Source organism: Mizuhopecten yessoensis, unplaced genomic scaffold (genome assembly GCF_002113885.1).
Source record: "Mizuhopecten yessoensis strain PY_sf001 unplaced genomic scaffold, ASM211388v2 scaffold1721, whole genome shotgun sequence".
Taxonomy (NCBI): Eukaryota; Metazoa; Mollusca; class Bivalvia; order Pectinida; family Pectinidae; genus Mizuhopecten; species Mizuhopecten yessoensis.
In genome coordinates, this window is record NW_018404188.1 from 23,361 (window position 1) to 43,770 (window position 20,410).

A 20,410-nucleotide genomic window follows, 5' to 3' on the forward strand; every position below is an offset into this window, starting at 1 on the left:
ACCATCTTAGGGACTCCACCTTAGGGACCACCTTAGGGACTCCGCCTTAGGGACCACCTTAGGGACTCCACCTTAGGGACTCCATCTTAGGGACTCCACCTTAGTGACTCCACCTTAGGGACCACCTTAAGGACTCCACTTTAGGGACTCCACTTTAGGGACTCCACTTTAGGGACTCGACCTTAAGGACCACCTTAGGGACTCCACCTTAGGGACTCTACATTAGGGACCACCTTAGGGACTCCACCTTAGGGACTCCACTTTAGGGACTCCACCTTAGGGACCACCTTAGGGACTCCACCTTAGGGACTCCACCTTAAGGACTCCACCTTAGGGACTCCACCTTAGGGACCATCTTAGGGACTCCACCTTAGGGACCACCTTAGGGACTCCGCCTTAGGGACCACTTTAGGGACTCCACCTTAAGGACTCCACCTTAGGGACTCCACTGTTACTGGATAAATGACTGTACATGTGGGTGTACTTGATTCATAATCCTTCATCCATGTTAGTGTTCGCCAAATCACACTGTGACTAGCAATACACAGTAAATCAACTTACTTGTTAATGGGAGTTACGTCTCTTATGAGATGTATTTTGTAAAAGGCAAAAGACAGATAACAGGAGAGAACAAATATTGAAAAGATTAAGATTATCGTGGAAGTCGTGACTTTTCGATAGTGTTGCTCTTTCTCTTGCTGCGAAATTCCATTGGCTCACTTAATGTCCTTGCACAGGATGTAAGTGAGCATGACTTCTGGGCCGCTTTTGTGAACCGTTTGGACCAGAGTTGTTCGTTTATAAAATAAGGTCGGACCTATTAATCTGATGCTGCTTTCAGGCGAGCCTTGACAAATCCTTGCAAGGCCTGCATAAACATGTGTAGGTCCGCCAGTATTTGTAACCGAAAATGTTACGTTTAAAAACAGACAAACCGTTTGTTCCACATAAACGAACAGGTCTCTGGAATTTAAAAAATGGTTGCGAATTGCAATTACGTTTAACCCAAAACAACACTCACTGAACTAGTAAAGGAAACCGTTCTGAATCTCCTACATGTATGAAAAACTCCAGCGTTTCCTGTCGCACTTTTACATCGTCATGACATACATGTAATTTGATACGGTATAATGTGAAATTGACAGTCATGGGAAATTTACCTGACCCATTAGATAATTTATCAGTCCCGATTGGTTTTACACTGGCTAAATATGATAGGTTTTATTAGTGGGGAGACCGGGGCAAGTTAGAGCCATTTTTTTTTATTGAAGTCGTTTTGGACAGTATGCCATTAAATTGCTGAAATCGGAAGATTTGATGGGCGGGCGTGCCCAGTCTTGGGGCAAGTTCGGCTGGGCGGTTTGGGGCAAATTATGACATCATAATCTAAAGCATGCAACATCAGATTATTCCCGCCAATTTCACGACTTGTTAAATGTATATCGTGGGCCAAACGTGACCAGATATCATGAGCCGAACCGATATTCCAATAAATTCGAATATGACAGCAATACAAAAGTCAATGCTAGGTTGCTATATATACCACCACGTGGAGCTGTCGGTGTGTTCTCATATGTAAATATTTTCTCAAGACAAAAAATATCAGGGGTGGCCGGTGTAACGTTGAAAATGGACCCCCGTTGAATATTGAACCGGGAAGCCGTTGAAAAAGGAACATTAAAGAAATAAACAGTAACATGTAGTTTGACCAAATTGGGTCACTGTGACCTAGTTTTGAAAATTTGACCTACATTAGCAAAAATCTAACAGATGGTAGTCGGAAAAAGTAAGGGTCCGTTTTCAACGACCTACGCATGGAAAATTGACCTCTTTTAAAAAAGGGTCCATTTTCAACGTGAGAGTCAATTTTCAACGTTACACCAGACTAACCCCGGGCCGAATTAAACTTAGACCGGTCTCCCGGCCCCTATACATTTTGTGGACAATCTAACTGCGACTTTCCGTCCTACATGTATGTGTTATCCTTGTTCGGAAATGTATATATATATTTATGAAAACAGCACAACTTTTCTTACTTCCTCATGGTTAGATCATAATCACGTGGAGGTCGATGATTTGTGATATTAACTTTGTACTAGTGTATTGTTACTCTTTATAACGCCACTGCATTGTAGCAGCACAAGTAATGCTATCTTCATGCACAATTAGTCTCTTAATTAACGATTTCATTACATTCATCGGGTTTAATACCTTTCTATGACATTTATTTTGCGATAGCTATGACTGAAGATAATACAAAGTTCTGAATACACCCAAAATAATATAATGATGATGAACTTTTTAGTTATATCGCGATATATGCTATATAAAAATAAAATTATGAGTCCAAAGCCAATGGCAGACGGACTACTACGTACAGTACTGTTTTAAGTCTTTAGAATTATCTTAATGCAACTAGACTAGGTTATGGATAAATATAGCTTACTTCTGTCATCATGTGATGCTGAATCATGGTGAATGTAACGTCACGTTTCCGTTTTCTATACCACAATTCGTAAATTTCATTTACCGCGGGAAACACTTTTACGTCACTTCCTGTTCATCTCTGTAATGTTGTAAACATCGACTACGCCTGAAGGTTGTATCGTATTTAAAACGGTAGGTTTGTTGAAACAGAACAGCGTGTGAACTTTCGTAGCTTATCTTTATGTGACAAATAAGTTTATATTGAATGGAGGCTACACTCTCGCGTGATATGATGATTATTATAAAAAGTCACTTGAGGGTGATCATGAGTCATGTGACTATGCAAAATGTCAACACACAGAAACAGGAAAAGTGTTGTGTAGCATAGTGATAGCTATATTACCACGGTAATAAACGGGCTTAAGTGCGAAGAGAACGGCGTAGTATACATATAACAAGGTTTGTATAATGTACGTCAGATAAACATATTTGTGATTGATTCACTTCCGTGAAACTGACACCAGCACCAATACATTCGCTTAGGCCTAACAAGTAACTGTAACAAATATTGTATCAAAGTAAATGACGGTTGTCAGCTTATATAATTGTCAGAGCCCTGTAAATCTATTTAATTATTCACTTATGATAGCATATAGACCTACCTTTTATTAGCTAATTTCTAATCTACCTTGTCAAAAAGAACTGGCACAGCAGTTGAGCCTTCCCGAGTAAACAGATAACCTGCAGGGCGTAGTAATAAAACGGAAAGAAAAACTGTATCAGACTTTACATCGGTATTTCAAAGCACAGTAGTCCACAGTGGAAGGACGCGTGCAGGGCTTGTGACCGAAGGGTTGCAGATATCGATTCGAGTCATGGCACAGCACTGTGTTGTATCTTTGTTCCAGTCTACTCAGCTGTAAATGAGTATGTGGTTGGGCAGTGCTAGAATAGATGTTAACTCGACCATCCACGAGTTACTCCCCTTCAAAGAGTTCTTGCCGGAAAATGCACAAGTCATGCGAGGATACAGGGGCAAAACAATCTGCTATGTGTAAACAATATGCCCCTACTTCACTGTATTGAACCAACAAAATAACTCACAAGAATAGAGGTCACATCAAATGCATTTAGTTATGACATTCCAATCAAATTGTTTGTCCAAAACAAGCCTTCTGACATATCATTTACATAAAGGTAACACACGATACTCTGTACGCCGCTGACGGTCCGTCACAACTGTGACACTTTAGCTTCGTCCTCTTTTTCAATATCTGGCCAATTTAACATGTCTTGCTTGCTATCATAGGTGTACTAGCTCCCCCTTATTCTTATTTGGAGTAGGGGATACCTTTTGACTTTAAAATATTACCCAATTCATTACATGGAAGTTCGTGAAAATTCGTATCTGAATGTTTTGGCGCTGCCATGTTGTTTATATATCTGTTGCCCCAGCGAGTACAGTAAAATCCCCTCCTATTTGAAGAGTTCCACTGATCGCGATATCATCTATTGAATGCTAGCTGTAAGCGTCGAAAAAGCAGCACCGGCTGTATGTTCCCCAGGGAGTTGAGAAAGATGTTGGCTTTCGAATTCCCAGTAAACAAACATCATTTGAGTGGTGCTGATGATGAGTATAAGTACATGTATTTGTATCATACTTGCCAACTTTTTAAAATTTCCATGGGGGAGATTAAGGTCCTATAACCACGGATGATAATTTGTGAACCGCTTTATATATTTGCATCTATACTAGAATATTGATACACCCCAGTTGGGGTGGGTATATATACTCGCCGGAATCTCCAGTGTCACTGGTATGGACCATAGGGGAAACATCACACAATCAAGTTCTGCTACATTCCTAGCTCCCTCCTTTAACAAAGTCCTTGAGCCCGAAAAAAACACCTCATAACAAGTTGTTATATTTAGCTGGGTGCCAAATAAAACAGAAAAGGAAAAAAATGCTGCTGCCAGCAGACTGGTATTGGAATACTGGACCTCCAAATTCTAGATGTATGTTCTAACCAATGAGCTATATATGTTATACGTTAGTACCAGTTGGTTGCCAACAATCGACCCACTCTACTTCTGCTACATATGTAATATTGTATATGAACATTGGGTATAATTATTGTGTAAAATTATTTATAGTTATTTTATATTTGAATATTTAGTTTCTGGTGTATCCTGTATGAGAAATTCACTGAATATCAAAAATAATAGAACATTCTTAGATTTTGAAGAAATAGAAGGTGCGCTATATATATAGCTGTCAGGCATTGATTACTGGTTCCCTGATACTTCTACTTGTTGGAGACTGGTTTACTGAAGAAGGTGAAGTAAAATGTACTGTCTAATTACTTGTACTTACTCTAATTTGATTTGAATTGCAATAAGTCTTCTTCTTTTCAGTACAAAAAATAGCGAAAACTAACCGAAGAGTTTGGGATTACAGCCACATACACGAAAGGCAAAATGCCCATCTTATTTGCAGTTGTTGCCAGAGGCGCCACTGTACTGGCTAAATATGCCAGCTGTGCCGGGAACTTCACTGAGGTCACAGAACAAATTATATCCAAAATTGCACCAGAAAATTCCAAACTGACATATTCTCATGGAAGGTAAGATATCATACATTGTAATTATGAAAATGTACTTATACTCTGTACAGAGTGTATGAATGGGGACTGAATACTCTGTACAGAATGTGTGAGTGGGGACTGAATACTCTGTACAGAGTGTGTGAGTGGGGACTGAATACTCTGTACAGTGTCTGTGAGTGGGGACTGAATACTCTGTACAGAGTGTGTGAGTGGAGACTGAATACTCTGTATAGAGTCTGTGAGTGGGGACTGAATTCTCTGTACAGAGTCTGTGAGTGGGGACTGAATTCTCTGCACAGAGTCTGTGAGTGGGGACTGAATACTCTGTACAGTGTGTGAGTGGGGACTGAATACTCTGTACAGGGTGTGTGAGTGGGGACTGCATGAATACTCTGTACAGAATGTGTGAGGGGGGACTGAACACTCTGTACAGAGTGTGTGAGTGGGGACTCAATACTCTGTACAGAATGTGTGAGTTGGGGCTGAATACTCTGTACAGAGTGTGTGAGTGGAAACTGAATACTCTGTATAGAGTCTGTGAGTGGGGCCTGAATACTCTGTACAGAGTGTGTGAGTGGGGGCTGAATACTCTGTACAGAGTGTGTGAGTGGGGGCTGAATACTCTGTACAGAGTGTGTGAGTGGGGGCTGAATACTCTGTACAGAGTGTGTGAGTGGGGACTTAATACTCTGTACAGTGTCTGTGAGTGGGGACTGAATACTCTGTATAGAGTCTGTGAGGGGGGACTGAATACTCTGTACAGAGTCTGTGGGTGGGGACTGAATACTCTGTACAGAGTCTGTGGGTGGGGACTGAATACTCTGTACAGAGTCTGTGGGTGGGGACTGAATACTCTGTACAGAGTCTGTGGGTTGGGACTGAATACTCTGTACAGAGTGTGTGAGGGGGGACTGCATGAATACTCTGTACAGAATGTGTGAGGGGGGACTGAACACTCTGTACAGAGTGTGTGAATGGGGACCGATCTCAATACTCTGTACAGAGTCTGTGAGTGGGGTCTGAATACTCTGTACAGAGTGTGTGAGTGGAGACTGAATACTCTGTATAGAGTCTGTGAGGGGGGACTGAATACTCTGTACAGAGTCTGTGGGTTGGGACTGAATACTCTGTACAGAGTGTGTGAGGGGGGACTGCATGAATACTCTGTACAGAATGTGTGAGTGGAGACTGAATACTCTGTATAGAGTATGTGAGTGGGGACTGAATTCTCTGTACAGAGTCTGTGAGTGGGGCCTGAATACTCTGTACAGAGTGTGTGAGTGGGGGCTGAATACTCTGTACAGAGTGTGTGAGTGGAAACTGAATACTCTGTATAGAGTCTGTGAGTGGGGTCTGAATTCTCTGTACAGAGTCTGTGAGTGGGGACTGAATACTCTGGACAGAGTGTGTGAATGGGGACTGAATACTCTGTACAGAGTCTGTGGGTGGGGACTGAATACTCTGTACAGAGTCTGTGAGTGGGGACTGAATACTCTGTACAGAGTGTGTGAGTGGGGACTGCATGAATACTCTGTACAGAATGTGTGAGTGGGGACTGAACACTCTGTACAGAGTGTGTGAATGGGGACTGATCTCAATACTCTGTACAGAGTCTGTGAGTGGGGACTGAATACTCTGTACAGAGTGGGTGAGTGGGGACTGAATACTCTGTACAGAGTGTGTGAATAGGGACTGAATACTCTGTACAGAGTGTGTGAGTGGGGACTGACTACTCTGTACAGATTGTGTGAGTGGGGACTGAATACTCTGTACAGAGGGTATGAGTGGGGACTGAATACTCTGTACAGAATGTGTGAGTTGGGACTGAATACTCTGTACAGAGTGTGTGAGTGGGGACTGCATGAATACTCTGTACAGAATGTGTGAGTGGGGACCGAATACTCTGTACGGAGTGTGTGAGTGGGGACTGAATACTCTGTACACAGTCTGTGAGTGGGGACTGAATACTCTGTACAGAGGGTGTGAGTGGGGACTGCATGAATACTCTGTACAGAATGTGTGAGTGGGGACCGAATACTCTGTACGGAGTGTGTGAGTGGGGACTGAATACTCTGTACAGTGTCTGTGAGTGGGGACTGAATACTCTGTACAGAGTGGGTGAGTGGGGACTGAATACTCTGTACAGAGTCTGTGAGTGGGGACTGGATACTCTGTACAGAGTGTGTGAGTGGGGACTGACTACTGTACAGAATGTGTGAGTGGGGACTGAATACTCTGTACAGGGTGTGTGAATGGGGACTGAATACTCTGTACAGAGTCTGTGAGTGGGGCCTGAATACTCTGTACAGAGTGTGTGAGTGGGGACTGCATGAATACTCTGTACAGAATGTGTGAGTGGGGACTGAACTCTCTGTACAGAGTGTGTGAATGGGGACTGATCTCAATGCTCTGTACAGAGTCTGTGAGTGGGGACTGAATACTCTGTACAGAATGTGTGAGTTGGGACTGAATACTCTGTACAGAGTGTGTGAGTGGGGACTGCATGAATACTCTGTACAGAATGTGTGAGTGGGGACCGAATACTCTGTACGGAGTGTGTGAGTGGGGACTGAATACTCTGTACACAGTCTGTGAGTGGGGACTGAATACTCTGTACAGAGGCTGTGAGTGGGGACTGAATACTCTGTACAGAGTCTGTGAGTGGGGACTGAATACTCTGTACAGAGTGTGTGATTGGGGACTGAATACTCTGTACAGAGGGTATGAGTGGGGACTGAATACTCTGTACAGAATGTGTGAGTGGGGACTGAATACTCTGTACAGAGTGTGTGAGTGGGGACTGAATACTCTGTACTCAAATCAGCCAAGTATGAATCAACTACAAAATGCCAGTTCATTGCAAAACCAAAGTTCTCTGTTAATTTTTTTCTTTCTTTTTGTATTTGCAGTTACCTGTTTCATTACATATGCGATGACAGAATTGTGTACTTATGTATAACAGATGATGTAAGTACAGAACATGCTCTATTTCTGTTCAAATGGATTAATGTTTAAACAATATTTTGCAACAGGAATATTAATCAGTATTAATTGTTATTATACATGATATATATGAATATATCTCTGTAAATGTAATTTACTGTATTAATTAATCTTGAATGCTGAAAACATTATGTCATCGAAACTTACAAATTAAAGCTCGTATTAATATTAGATATATATTTCAAATGGAATGTTGTACCTACTGCCCTTACATAGCGGTTTGTTATTATGATTAAAACTATTGCACCAAGTTAGAATTACTTCAACAAACATGGGAATACAGTTCATATTACCGGATAATTTTGTGAAAGCATTTTTCCATATTTTAACCTAACATTCTGTTTCTATAGGAAACAACTATTTCCATATATGATTATACTTACCATAGGAAACAACTATTTCCATATATGAATATACTTTACATAGGAAACAACTATTTCCATATATGAATATACTTTACATGTATATTTGTTATGGTATAATAAAAGATAAGATTGTTGAATTTTTCCCTTTATATCTTACAGGATTTTGAGAGATCAAAGGCATTTTTATTCCTGAATGAAGTAAAGCGAAGGTAATACATTACTTCTTGTTAAAAAATTAAATATGCAATTACATACACATCAATGTACAAAACATTAAAGTATTTCTGCACATTGATGACAGCTGTGAAGTTAAAGGCATCCGGCATGATTCAAATTAGCCCAAAGAGTGCTAAAAATATTATTGCTAAAATAACTATGCCTAAAGTATGTATTGTCTATTGATTAATAATATACATTTTACGATGATAATGATCATTAACCAGTTTTAGTTTTGAGGCCTATGTAAATATTACGCATACATATATAATAGTAGTTATATAAAACATTGTTGTATATATATGATAATACATGCCTTTTTCCATATCACACCAAGTATCGATCAACCCGAAACTCTAATATCAGCCCCAGGCCTTCGATACTGGGTGTGATATGGAAAAATGCATGTTTTATTCTGTTTATTACATACTTACTAATACAATACAGATATATCTACTATCTTATGATCTGTTTTACTTTTGAAATATTGAAGAAAGAAAAATTTCATATAAAGGGGGTGTGATACAGGTTTTGCGGACTGATATGGGGGGGGCTAATACAGGTTTTGGAGTGTGATACAGCAAGGGCTGATATATGGGTAAGAGCAATTGTGTCTTATCGCATATATACAATAATCCTGTATTTATTAGTAAGTATGTAAGTATGTAAGTATATTGTTTTTGTGATATTTACAGATTCCAGGCTCAGTATGGTGTGCGGGCCCAGACAGCTCTCCCCTACGCTATGAACAGCGAGTTCTCACGTGTTATGGCCTCACAAATGGTATGACTGCTGTTCTTTGAATTAAATTGTATTGTTGTCATTTTTACAAGTTCTTTTAATTGGGAAATTAATCCCCATGATATTTTTGAAGTTTTGTCTCTGAGAAATAAATAACACGTAAACTGGTTTGTGTATTTTAGAAATTTGTAACAGAAAATCAAGAGCAAGACCATGTAGAGAAGGTACAAGGTCAGGTCGATGAACTCAAGGGCATCATGGTCAGAAATATTGGTAGGTTGCATATGTAGTACATTTCTGAAGTTACCAGCCTTACAGACCAGATCAGTATCCTGTTTGGTCAGTAATTATCAAACACTTTGTAATGTAATGAATTTATCATGCTGATTGAATCGCTAAATGTTTGCAAATTACTTCTAAATATGTTGATTGTTTTGAAGAAAGCTTCAGAGGAAGCGTAGCATGGGCAATATATTGTGATGTCATAAAGATGTGTTTATATTGTGATGTCATAAAGATGTGTTTATATTGTGATGTCATAAAGATGTGTTTATATTGTTTCATAAACAATTGTTTATAAGTTCATGTCCAGTCATCTGACAAGATCAAGTTAATAATTGATTGGGTCGAGTGTGACATTGCATGGCCAGTTTGATCAGAGTTCTAGATCTGACAAAATACACTCTTGTTACAGTTTATTTTGATCACCCAATATAAAGCAAATGGATATATGTTTTACATCTATATAAATGTGTATAAGGCTTAATAGTAAAACTTGACATTATTTTTCAGATCAAATTGCAGATCGAGAAGAGAGACTCGAGCTATTAGTTGATAAAACAGATGAGCTAAGCTCTAATGTAAGTGACCCAACCATGTGTTATTGTTATCTTAGGTGTAGATACTAGATGTACTTAGCTCCAATGTAAGTGACCCAACCATGCTTTATTGTTATCTTAGGTGTAGATACTAGATGTACTTAGCTCCAATGTAAGTGACCCAACCATGCTTTATTGTTATCTTAGGTATAGATACTAGATGTACTTAGCTCCAATGTAAGTGACCCAACCATGCTTTATTGTTATCTTAGGTATATATACTAGATGTACTTAGCTCCAATGTAAGTGACCCAACCATGCTTTATTGTTATCTTAGGTGTAGATACTAGATGTACTTAGCTCCAATGTAAGTGACCCAACCATGTGTTATTGTTATCTTAGGTGTAGATACTAGATGTACTTAGCTCCAATGTAAGTGACCCAACCATGTGTTATTGTTATCTTAGGTGTAGATACTAGATGTACTTAGCTCCAATGTAAGTGACCCAACCATGTGTTATTGTTATCTTAGGTGTAGATACTAGATGTACTTAGCTCCAATGTAAGTGACCCAACCATGTGTTATTGTTATCTTAGGTGTAGATACTAGATGTACTTAGCTCCAATGTAAGTGACCCAACCATGTGTTATTGTTATCTTAGGTGTAGATACTAGATGTACTTAGCTCCAATGTAAGTGACCCAACCATGTGTTATTGTTATCTTAGGTGTAGATACTAGATGTACTTAGCTCCAATGTAAGTGACCCAACCATGTGTTATTGTTATCTTAGGTGTAGATACTAGATGTACTTAGCTCCAATGTAAGTGACCCAACCATGTGTTATTGTTATCTTAGGTGTAGATACTAGATGTACTTAGCTCCAATGTAAGTGACCCAACCATGTGTTATTGTTATCTTAGGTGTAGATACTAGATGTACTTAGCTCCAATGTAAGTGACCCAACCATGTGTTATTGTTATCTTAGGTGTAGATACTAGATGTACTTAGCTCCAATGTAAGTGACCCAACCATGTGTTATTGTTATCTTAGGTGTAGATACTAGATGTACTTAGCTCCAATGTAAGTGACCCAACCATGTGTTATTGTTATCTTAGGTGTAGATACTAGATGTACTTAGCTCCAATGTAAGTGACCCAACCATGTGTTATTGTTATCTTAGGTGTAGATACTAGATGTACTTAGCTCCAATGTAAGTGACCCAACCATGTGTTATTGTTATCTTAGGTGTAGATACTAGATGTACTTAGCTCCAATGTAAGTGACCCAACCATGTGTTATTGTTATCTTAGGTGTAGATACTAGATGTACTTAGCTCCAATGTAAGTGACCCAACCATGTGTTATTGTTATCTTAGGTGTAGATACTAGATGTACTTAGCTCCAATGTAAGTGACCCAACCATGTGTTATTGTTATCTTAGGTGTAGATACTAGATGTACTTAGCTCCAATGTAAGTGACCCAACCATGTGTTATTGTTATCTTAGGTGTAGATACTAGATGTACTTAGCTCCAATGTAAGTGACCCAACCATGTGTTATTGTTATCTTAGGTGTAGATACTAGATGTACTTAGCTCCAATGTAAGTGACCCAACCATGTGTTATTGTTATCTTAGGTGTAGATACTAGATGTACTTAGCTCCAATGTAAGTGACCCAACCATGTGTTATTGTTATCTTAGGTGTAGATACTAGATGTACTTAGCTCCAATGTAAGTGACCCAACCATGTGTTATTGTTATCTTAGGTGTAGATACTAGATGTACTTAGCTCCAATGTAAGTGACCCAACCATGTGTTATTGTTATCTTAGGTGTAGATACTAGATGTACTTAGCTCCAATGTAAGTGACCCAACCATGTGTTATTGTTATCTTAGGTGTAGATACTAGATGTACTTAGCTCCAATGTAAGTGACCCAACCATGTGTTATTGTTATCTTAGGTGTAGATACTAGATGTACTTAGCTCCAATGTAAGTGACCCAACCATGTGTTATTGTTATCTTAGGTGTAGATACTAGATGTACTTAGCTCCAATGTAAGTGACCCAACCATGTTTTATTGTTATCTTAGGTGTAGATACTAGATGTACTTAGCTCCAATGTAAGTGACCCAACCATGCTTTATTGTTATCTTAGGTGTAGATACTAGATGTAATTATAGCTCCAATGTAAGTGACCCAACCATGCTTTATTGTTATCATAGGTATAGATACTAGATGTACTTAGCTCCAATGTAAGTGACCCAAGCAATTGTTATTGTTATCTTAGGTGTAGATACTAGATGTAATTATAGCTCCAATGTAAGTGACCCAGCCATGTGTTATTGTTATCTTAGGTGTAGATACTAGATGGACTTAGCTCCAATGTAAGTGACCCAACCATGCTTTATTGTTATCTTAGGTATAGATACTAGATGTACTTAGCTCCAATGTAAGTGACCCAACCATGCTTTATTGTTATCTTAGGTGTAGATACTAGATGGACTTAGCTCCAATGTAAGTGACCCAACCATGTTTTATTGTTATCATAGGTATAGATACTAGATGTACTTAGCTCCAATGTAAGTGACCCAACCATGCTTTATTGTTATCTTAGGTGTAGATACTAGATGTACTTAGTAGAATATTTTTGTTAGACTCAGCCCACATGGCTTCACATACTTTTGACAAATGTTTTTTTTGTGTTAAAAGATAGATGTAGGTTAACTACACACAATTTATACTTGAATATGTAGCTCAAACAAATTGCAAGGGCTGTGAATACTACCAGGTATTGACATTTTTATCACTATTTTTTCTAAAATTACTGTCACAAGTGTCTGATTATCAAATATCTCTAAGATACACAATTTATCAAATAAAAGTGACTGCAATATAAGAGGGCTGTTGCATGCTGAGGCTATTATGCTGTGTTAGTAAACCTATCACATGCATGTAATATCTCCCATTGAGATACCACAGAACATTGTGATGATATTAAGTTTAGGAAACTTGTTAATTCTTGTTTCATAAAATCATAGGTACGTAAGTATGCTGCTTGTTATTTTTCTGCTATGACTCTAGCTTTTATAAATAATTTCTGAAGAAAAAAGCATAACAATGCGGGATTTTTGTGAGAAATAATAAAGATGAAATAAACAAAATATAATCAACAACAGTGTTCTTGGTGAATAAAAATCAGTAGGGCTAGACTGTTCTAGGGTTATATCCATACAGAAGTTATAGGGGGTTACTGTATAGAAAAAACCCAGAGCAGTGGGACAGGGATCCTTAAGGGGAGGTTACTGTATACTGTATAGAAAAACCCCAGAGCAGTGGGACAGGGATCCTTAAGGGGAGGTTACTGTGTAGAAAACCCCCAGAGCAGTGGGACAGGGATCCTTAAGGGGAGGTTACTGTATACTGTATAGAAAAACCCCAGAGCAGCGGGACAGGGATCCTTAAGGGGAGGTTACTGTATACTGTATAGAAAAAACCCAGAGCAGTGGGACAGGGATCCTTAAGGGGAGGTTACTGTAAACTGTATAGAAAAAAACCCAGAGCAGTGGGACAGGGATCCTTAAGGGGAGGTTACTGTATACTGTATAGAAAAAACCCAGAGCAGTGGGACAGGGATCCTTAAGGGGAGGTTACTGTATAGAAAAAACCCAGAGCAGTGGGACAGGGATCCTTAAGGGGAGGTTACTGTATAGAAAAAACCCAGAGCAGTGGGACAGGGATCCTTAAGGGGAGGTTACTGTATAGAAAAAACCCAGAGCAGTGGGACAGGGATCCTTAAGGGGAGGTTACTGTATAGAAAAAACCCAGAGCAGTGGGACAGGGATCCTTAAGGGGAGGTTACTGTATAGAAAAAACCCAGAGCAGTGGGACAGGGATCCTTAAGGGGAGGTTACTGTATAGAAAAAACCCAGAGCAGTGGGACAGGGATCCTTAAGGGGAGGTTACTGTATAGAAAAAACCCAGAGCAGTGGGACAGGGATCCTTAAGGGGAGGTTACTGTATAGAAAAAACCCAGAGCAGTGGGACAGGGATCCTTAAGGGGAGGTTACTGTATAGAAAAAACCCAGAGCAGTGGGACAGGGATCCTTAAGGGGAGGTTACTGTATAGAAAAAACCCAGAGCAGTGGGACAGGGATCCTTAAGGGGAGGTTACTGTATAGAAAAAACCCAGAGCAGTGGGACAGGGATCCTTAAGGGGAGGTTACTGTATAGAAAAAACCCAGAGCAGTGGGACAGGGATCCTTAAGGGGAGGTTACTGTATAGAAAAAACCCAGAGCAGTGGGACAGGGATCCTTAAGGGGAGGTTACTGTATAGAAAAAACCCAGAGCAGTGGGACAGGGATCCTTAAGGGGAGGTTACTGTATAGAAAAAACCCAGAGCAGTGGGACAGGGATCCTTAAGGGGAGGTTACTGTATAGAAAAAACCCAGAGCAGTGGGACAGGGATCCTTAAGGGGAGGTTACTGTATAGAAAAAACCCAGAGCAGTGGGACAGGGATCCTTAAGGGGAGGTTACTGTATAGAAAAAACCCAGAGCAGTGGGACAGGGATCCTTAAGGGGAGGTTACTGTATAGAAAAAACCCAGAGCAGTGGGACAGGGATCCTTAAGGGGAGTATACTGTATAGAAAAAACCCAGAGCAGTGGGACAGGGATCCTTAAGGGGAGGTTACTGTATAGAAAAAACCCAGAGCAGTGGGACAGGGATCCTTAAGGGGAGGTTACTGTATAGAAAAAACCCAGAGCAGTGGGACAGGGATCCTTAAGGGGAGGTTACTGTATAGAAAAAACCCAGAGCAGTGGGACAGGGATCCTTAAGGGGAGGTTACTGTATAGAAAAAACCCAGAGCAGTGGGACAGGGATCCTTAAGGGGAGGTTACTGTATAGAAAACCCCAAGAGCAGTGGGACAGGGATCCTTAAGGGGAGGTTACTGTATACTGTATAGAAAAACCCCAGAGCAGTGGGACAGGGGTCCTTAAGGGGAGGTTACTGTATAGAAAACCCCAAGAGCAGTGGGACAGGGATCCTTAAGAGGAGGTTACTGTATAGAAAAAACCCAGGGCAGTGGGACAGGGATCCTTAAGGGGAGGTTACTGTATAGAAAACCCCAAGAGTAGTTGGACGTGGATTCTTAAGGGGAGGTTACTGTATAGAAAACCCTAAGAGCAGTGGGACAGGGATCCTTAAGGGGAGGTTACTGTATAAAAAAAAACCAGATTAGTGGGACAGGGATCCCTAAGGGGAGATTACTGTATAGAAAAAACCCAGAGTAGTGGGACAGGTATTCTTAAGGGGAGATTACTGTATAGAAAAAACCCAGAGTAGTGGGACAGGTATTCTTAAGGGGAGATTACTGTATAGAAAAAACACAGAGTAGTGGGACAGGGATCCTTAAGGGGAGGTTACTGTATAAAAAAAATCCAGATTAGTGGGACAGGGATCCCTAAGGGGAGATTACTGTATAGAAAAAAACCCAGAGCAGTGGGACAGGGATCCTTAAGGGGAGGTTACTGTATACTGTATAGAAAAACCCAGAGCAGTGGGACATGGAAGCTTAAGGGGAGGTTACTGTATAGAAAAAACCCAGAGCAGTGGGACAGGGATCCTTAAGGGGAGGTTACTGTATAGAAAAACCCAGAGCAGTGGGACAGGGATCCTTAAGGGGAGGTTACTGTATACTGTATAGAAAAACCCAGAGCAGTGGGACATGGAAGCTTAAGGGGAGGTTACTGTATAGAAAAAACCCAGAGTAGTAGGGCAGGGATCCTTAATTTAGATCATCTATTTCAAATGTAAATTGTAGTGACATTCAGCACTAGTTCCTCATCTCAGGACTTTCTCCAGATGTTTTAAAGAGAGCATCTTTTGTTAGGAGAGTGTGGATTTCAATATAAAATATAAAATAGAACAATATTAAAACCACTGTCTAAAACTGAACAAAAGGCGCAAATAACAGATTTTTTTTTTAATTTCAAATGTTATTTACATTTTTTTTGCAAACTACTAAAATTGATCAGATGTTTATATGTTGTACTTTATTATACAGGCGGTCACCTTTAAGAAGAGTAGCAGAACCTTAGCACGATCAATGTGGTTTAAAAACATGAAAATCACCATCATTATTGCTGTAATTGTCATTGTAAGTATAACCTCACTGGAATACTTGACTTGGCACCGATGGTTAGAAATAGATTGAAGATAATCTTTCAGATCTTAAAGAGAGTGACTGTTTATGTATTAAGGGATGAATATATTTTCCTGATTGAAATATTGTCAATCTTGACAATATGCACAAAGTACTTAAAGGTTTTGGCTGGAATCATATGAAGCTCAGAAAACTGGGAACACTTTTCCTTTTTAAAACACTTTTGATTCCCATTTTGAAAGGTAGAAGATTCAGCACCATTGTTAATTTTCTAAATTCTTACTCTGACCCTATGTGTTTTTGCTACTTAAAGCAAATAAAAATGTCCGTATTTTATCATAAGACAGTAATAATCATCATATTATAGTGCTTTCATAGTACTTACTTAACTCACAATGATCCTGTCTCAATATAGTTTAAACAATATTTGTTAATTTTACAATTTTGACATCATTTTGATATTTAAGATTTTGTATCTAAATTTTCATATGCATTATGTTTGTAGGTGATCTTGTACTTCATTATTTCTGCTGCGTGTGGAGGACTAGACTGGCCGTGTACTCGCAAGTGAACTCGCCAAACCATTGTACTCGTCTAGCCATATATACAACTCATCACAACCATAGAGAACCTTTGTCTTTCATATTTATCTCCTTTATATCATCAACTGCAATATCAACAGTGTTGTCTGATGTCAGTTGACCAATACTTGATGTATTCACCCCGACTACCACAGGGATAGCTGAGTATAAAGTAATGTGTATATAGTGTGGCTTGTCAAGGAAGGACAGCTTGGCTTCATTTCAACACTGTGGTGTTGGACATCAAAATCACGAATGTCCCTGTGATAAGATAGCTGTGATTACATTGTAGGATATTTCCTGCACCAAAAGGGAAATAAATAAGTGAGATATTTTCTTTTGTACAGAGATTTAAATTGTTTGGATTACTCCTGTTAAAAAGGGAGAAATCAGTACCAGGTAGTCTTTTGTCTAAAAAGAGACTATGATCCGTGATCCAGATCTGTTCTGTCACCAGCGATCATAACCAGAGATTGTGATCTTTCCTGTAAAGGGAGATTGTGATCTTTCCTGTAAAGAGATGTAGATTATTTGGAAATCTTTTTGTAAATGTGGTGTAAGAGTTTACATTGGTACATTGTGAAAGATATGTAATAGTTTCCTAAGAAAAATACATTTGAATCATAGACATCTGGGTTGCTACTTCATGTAATAACATATTAACCAATTTTACCGGCAGATACGCATTGGAACCAAAAAAATGTTTTACAAGGGGAGTGGCATAGAAGGCATTTTTGAAGATAAAGATAGATTTTCTGTACATTTTTTTCTCATTGTTCATTTATTTTCAAAACGTTCCATCCTAGCAATATTTAGAACATTATCTTAGATAGAAACCATGTGTACTGTATCAAGAAACTTTATTTCATAAACTATTCACTAAGTGTCACATCAAATTCATTTTCTCCATAAAATACAAGTTTGGTGAAAGTTAAGTCTTGTTTTACCCTACTTTTTCCATCTGTCTCTCGGAAGGTTGCAAGAAGCAGGTTAAGCAGTATTTTGCCACATGTAGATGTGGGGCCTGTTCGTTTATGCGGAACAACCGATTTGACCGTTTATAAATGTAACAATTTAGGGTATAAATCCTGGTGGACCTACAAATGTTCATGCAGGCCTTGCAAGGCTTTTCAGATTATTAGGTCCAACCTTATAATTATTCAATAAACAAACAACTATGGTCCGACCGGTTTGACCATTTAAACGCAAACGGCTGTGGTGTAGATCATGATGGTAAAGGGAAACAACTCAAGACAAAGAGAGATAATCTTTTTTCTTCACTGTGTGTAGTGACTGATTCCTTAGCCCTAGTCATCACTCAGTACAGACATACAAAATCTACCAGTCAACTCTGTAGAGGTATTTTGTTGCTACTTATGCTGGCATTAAAATAGCTGTCAATAATTTAGATTCATTCTGTACCATGAGATGCCCAATAAAATTGTCTCTGATTATTATGGACATTGCTGAAAGAGTGCAATCAAACAAACAATTCCCAAGAAATCGGCACACAGAGTCCTGACCTGTGTATTATACATAGACATGCATGTGTGTAAAGGCACACAGAGTCCTGAGTAAATAAATGTATTTATCAAGATAACTGATGGCTTCCTTTGCATAAATAAGGAATTTCCACTTGAACTTCAAAGTTAACTGTGCTATCCTTTACTCAGTCAATATACACACCTGTGCTGTTGATTTTTCTCCCTGGATCATTGCCTTGATTTTTTTTTCTCTTAAGAATGTTTATAAAAAGTGTGTTTGTTGAGTAACTCTAAATACCAACAAGTGTATTCTTAACATCTTCCCTCTAGGTATTAAGTTTACCCGTTAATTTTTAGAATTACTTCCCTTAGTCTGTTTATTATGACACTTCACGCTGTCAAATAAGCAGGTGTTTGTATATTTATGTACAGTTACAGTGTTTCATTAGTTTATATAATAAACCACTTTATAATCCTGTTCATCAATGATGTATTGGGAATGGAACTCGTTTGAGAAGGAGATCATGAAAGTCGCAGTAGATCTTAAAAAGGATTTATACAAGGCCCGAGTATGAAGCTGTACAAGTAAACAAATCCACAAACAAGTGATTATCATCACAAATCATCAAATATTGCTGACTGTTGATTGTCAATCTGATAACATAGAATATGTAACTCTATAATTATGAAAATGCAAATACATTTAGTAAGTCTCATTTTGATTTTGAAATTTCTAAGTTATTGATAAATTCATAATACTTACAAGAGAATTTTTCTTTGAGATGAATCTTAATCAAATTTTTGACTTGACATTCTAAGTTTATGAATTTATTGGTCAAATTGAATTCATTTCGATCATTTTTAGAATGGAAATTGTAGAAATATATATCCATAAATTTGCATAGTTGATTCCTTAGATAAATGCATAACTATGCAATTTCTCGTTGATAAGCTGAGTATAAGCATAGTGAAACAAATAGAAACAAAGAGAAAGTCACAGTAGCTCAAGTTCCATAATTCTGTTTCTAAAATTTGTGAAAATATGTTAAGGTATTATGACCGTACACAAACTTGGTATTTCTACAGAAGGGGTTATCAGGTGTTTTCCTCTTAAATTGAATCATCTTCTGTCCTGTTTCTTGCTGTATTTTCCAATGTTCTGATTTGCTGTGTTCTGTTGTGTAGAGGATGGCTCTCGGGATCAGAGTATTGGTTGTGTTGACCTATACTTACATGGTGTCCATGATATAATGAGAGTTGATACTTTTACTTTGAATTTTGCTGAATTGGTAAAGGTGTATTAAATGAATTTGCAAAAACTAAGATTCCTTAGATACCCATTCTGAAATGTTGTGAAGGTTTGTATTTTAAATTTACATATGTTTCTGTCAAATGGATTATATATTACCTTATTAGGAACAATTTAGTAAGGATACATTTTTCATATGTGATTTAGTTTCTAGCTAGTACTATGCTTAACATGTTTGCTCAGCAATTGTGTTCTGTATGGTTTTTTCGCTCACCTGGTCCAAAGGACCATGGTGAGCTTATGCCATACCGCAGTGTCCGTCGTCCGTCGGTCGTCAACTTTTCCTATAAAACACTACTTGTCATGAACAACTGAGCAGATTTTAACCAAATTTGGTCAGAAGCATCCTTGGGGGAAGGGGAACAAATCTTGTATAAATTGTGGGTGTGGCCCCTCTGGGGGCTGAGGGCCAGGGCCCAATAGGGGTAATATAGCAAATTCTTTAAAATCCTGCTTCTTCTGTAGGAATGAAAGGATTTGTTCTATATTTGGTCTGAAGCATCCTTTGGTGAAGGGGAACCAATTTGTATAAACCGTGGGTCTGGCCCCCCAGGGACCTGAGGGGCGGGGCCCAATAGGGGAAACATAGCAAATTCTTCTTCAAAATCCTTCTTCTTCTGTAGAAATGAAAGGATTTGGTCCATAATTGGTCAGAAGCATTCTTGGTTGAAGGGGAACCAATTTTGAATTTTG

The 20,410-nt window shown here is 38.9% G+C and overlaps 1 protein-coding gene across 2 annotated transcripts; it reads left to right on the forward strand.

The window, feature by feature from the left end:
- The first annotated feature begins 2,536 nt into the window (after positions 1-2,536).
- Positions 2,537-17,686, forward strand: LOC110466982 (vesicle-associated membrane protein 7-like). 2 transcript variants are annotated; one of them, XM_021523826.1, is made up of 9 exons: positions 2,537-2,619; positions 4,843-5,051; positions 7,943-8,000; positions 8,561-8,610; positions 9,313-9,400; positions 9,541-9,631; positions 10,151-10,218; positions 16,245-16,337; positions 16,849-17,686. In XM_021523826.1, exons 2-9 carry the CDS (start codon positions 4,906-4,908, stop codon positions 16,912-16,914), a joined length of 660 nt encoding a protein of 219 aa, XP_021379501.1. In that variant the 5' UTR covers positions 2,537-2,619; positions 4,843-4,905; the 3' UTR covers positions 16,915-17,686. The 2 variants fall into 2 exon arrangements, with proteins under 2 accessions (XP_021379501.1, XP_021379508.1); XM_021523833.1 differs by lacking the exon at positions 2,537-2,619 and adding an exon at positions 2,640-2,886.
- Positions 17,687-20,410: the final 2,724 nt, after the last annotated feature.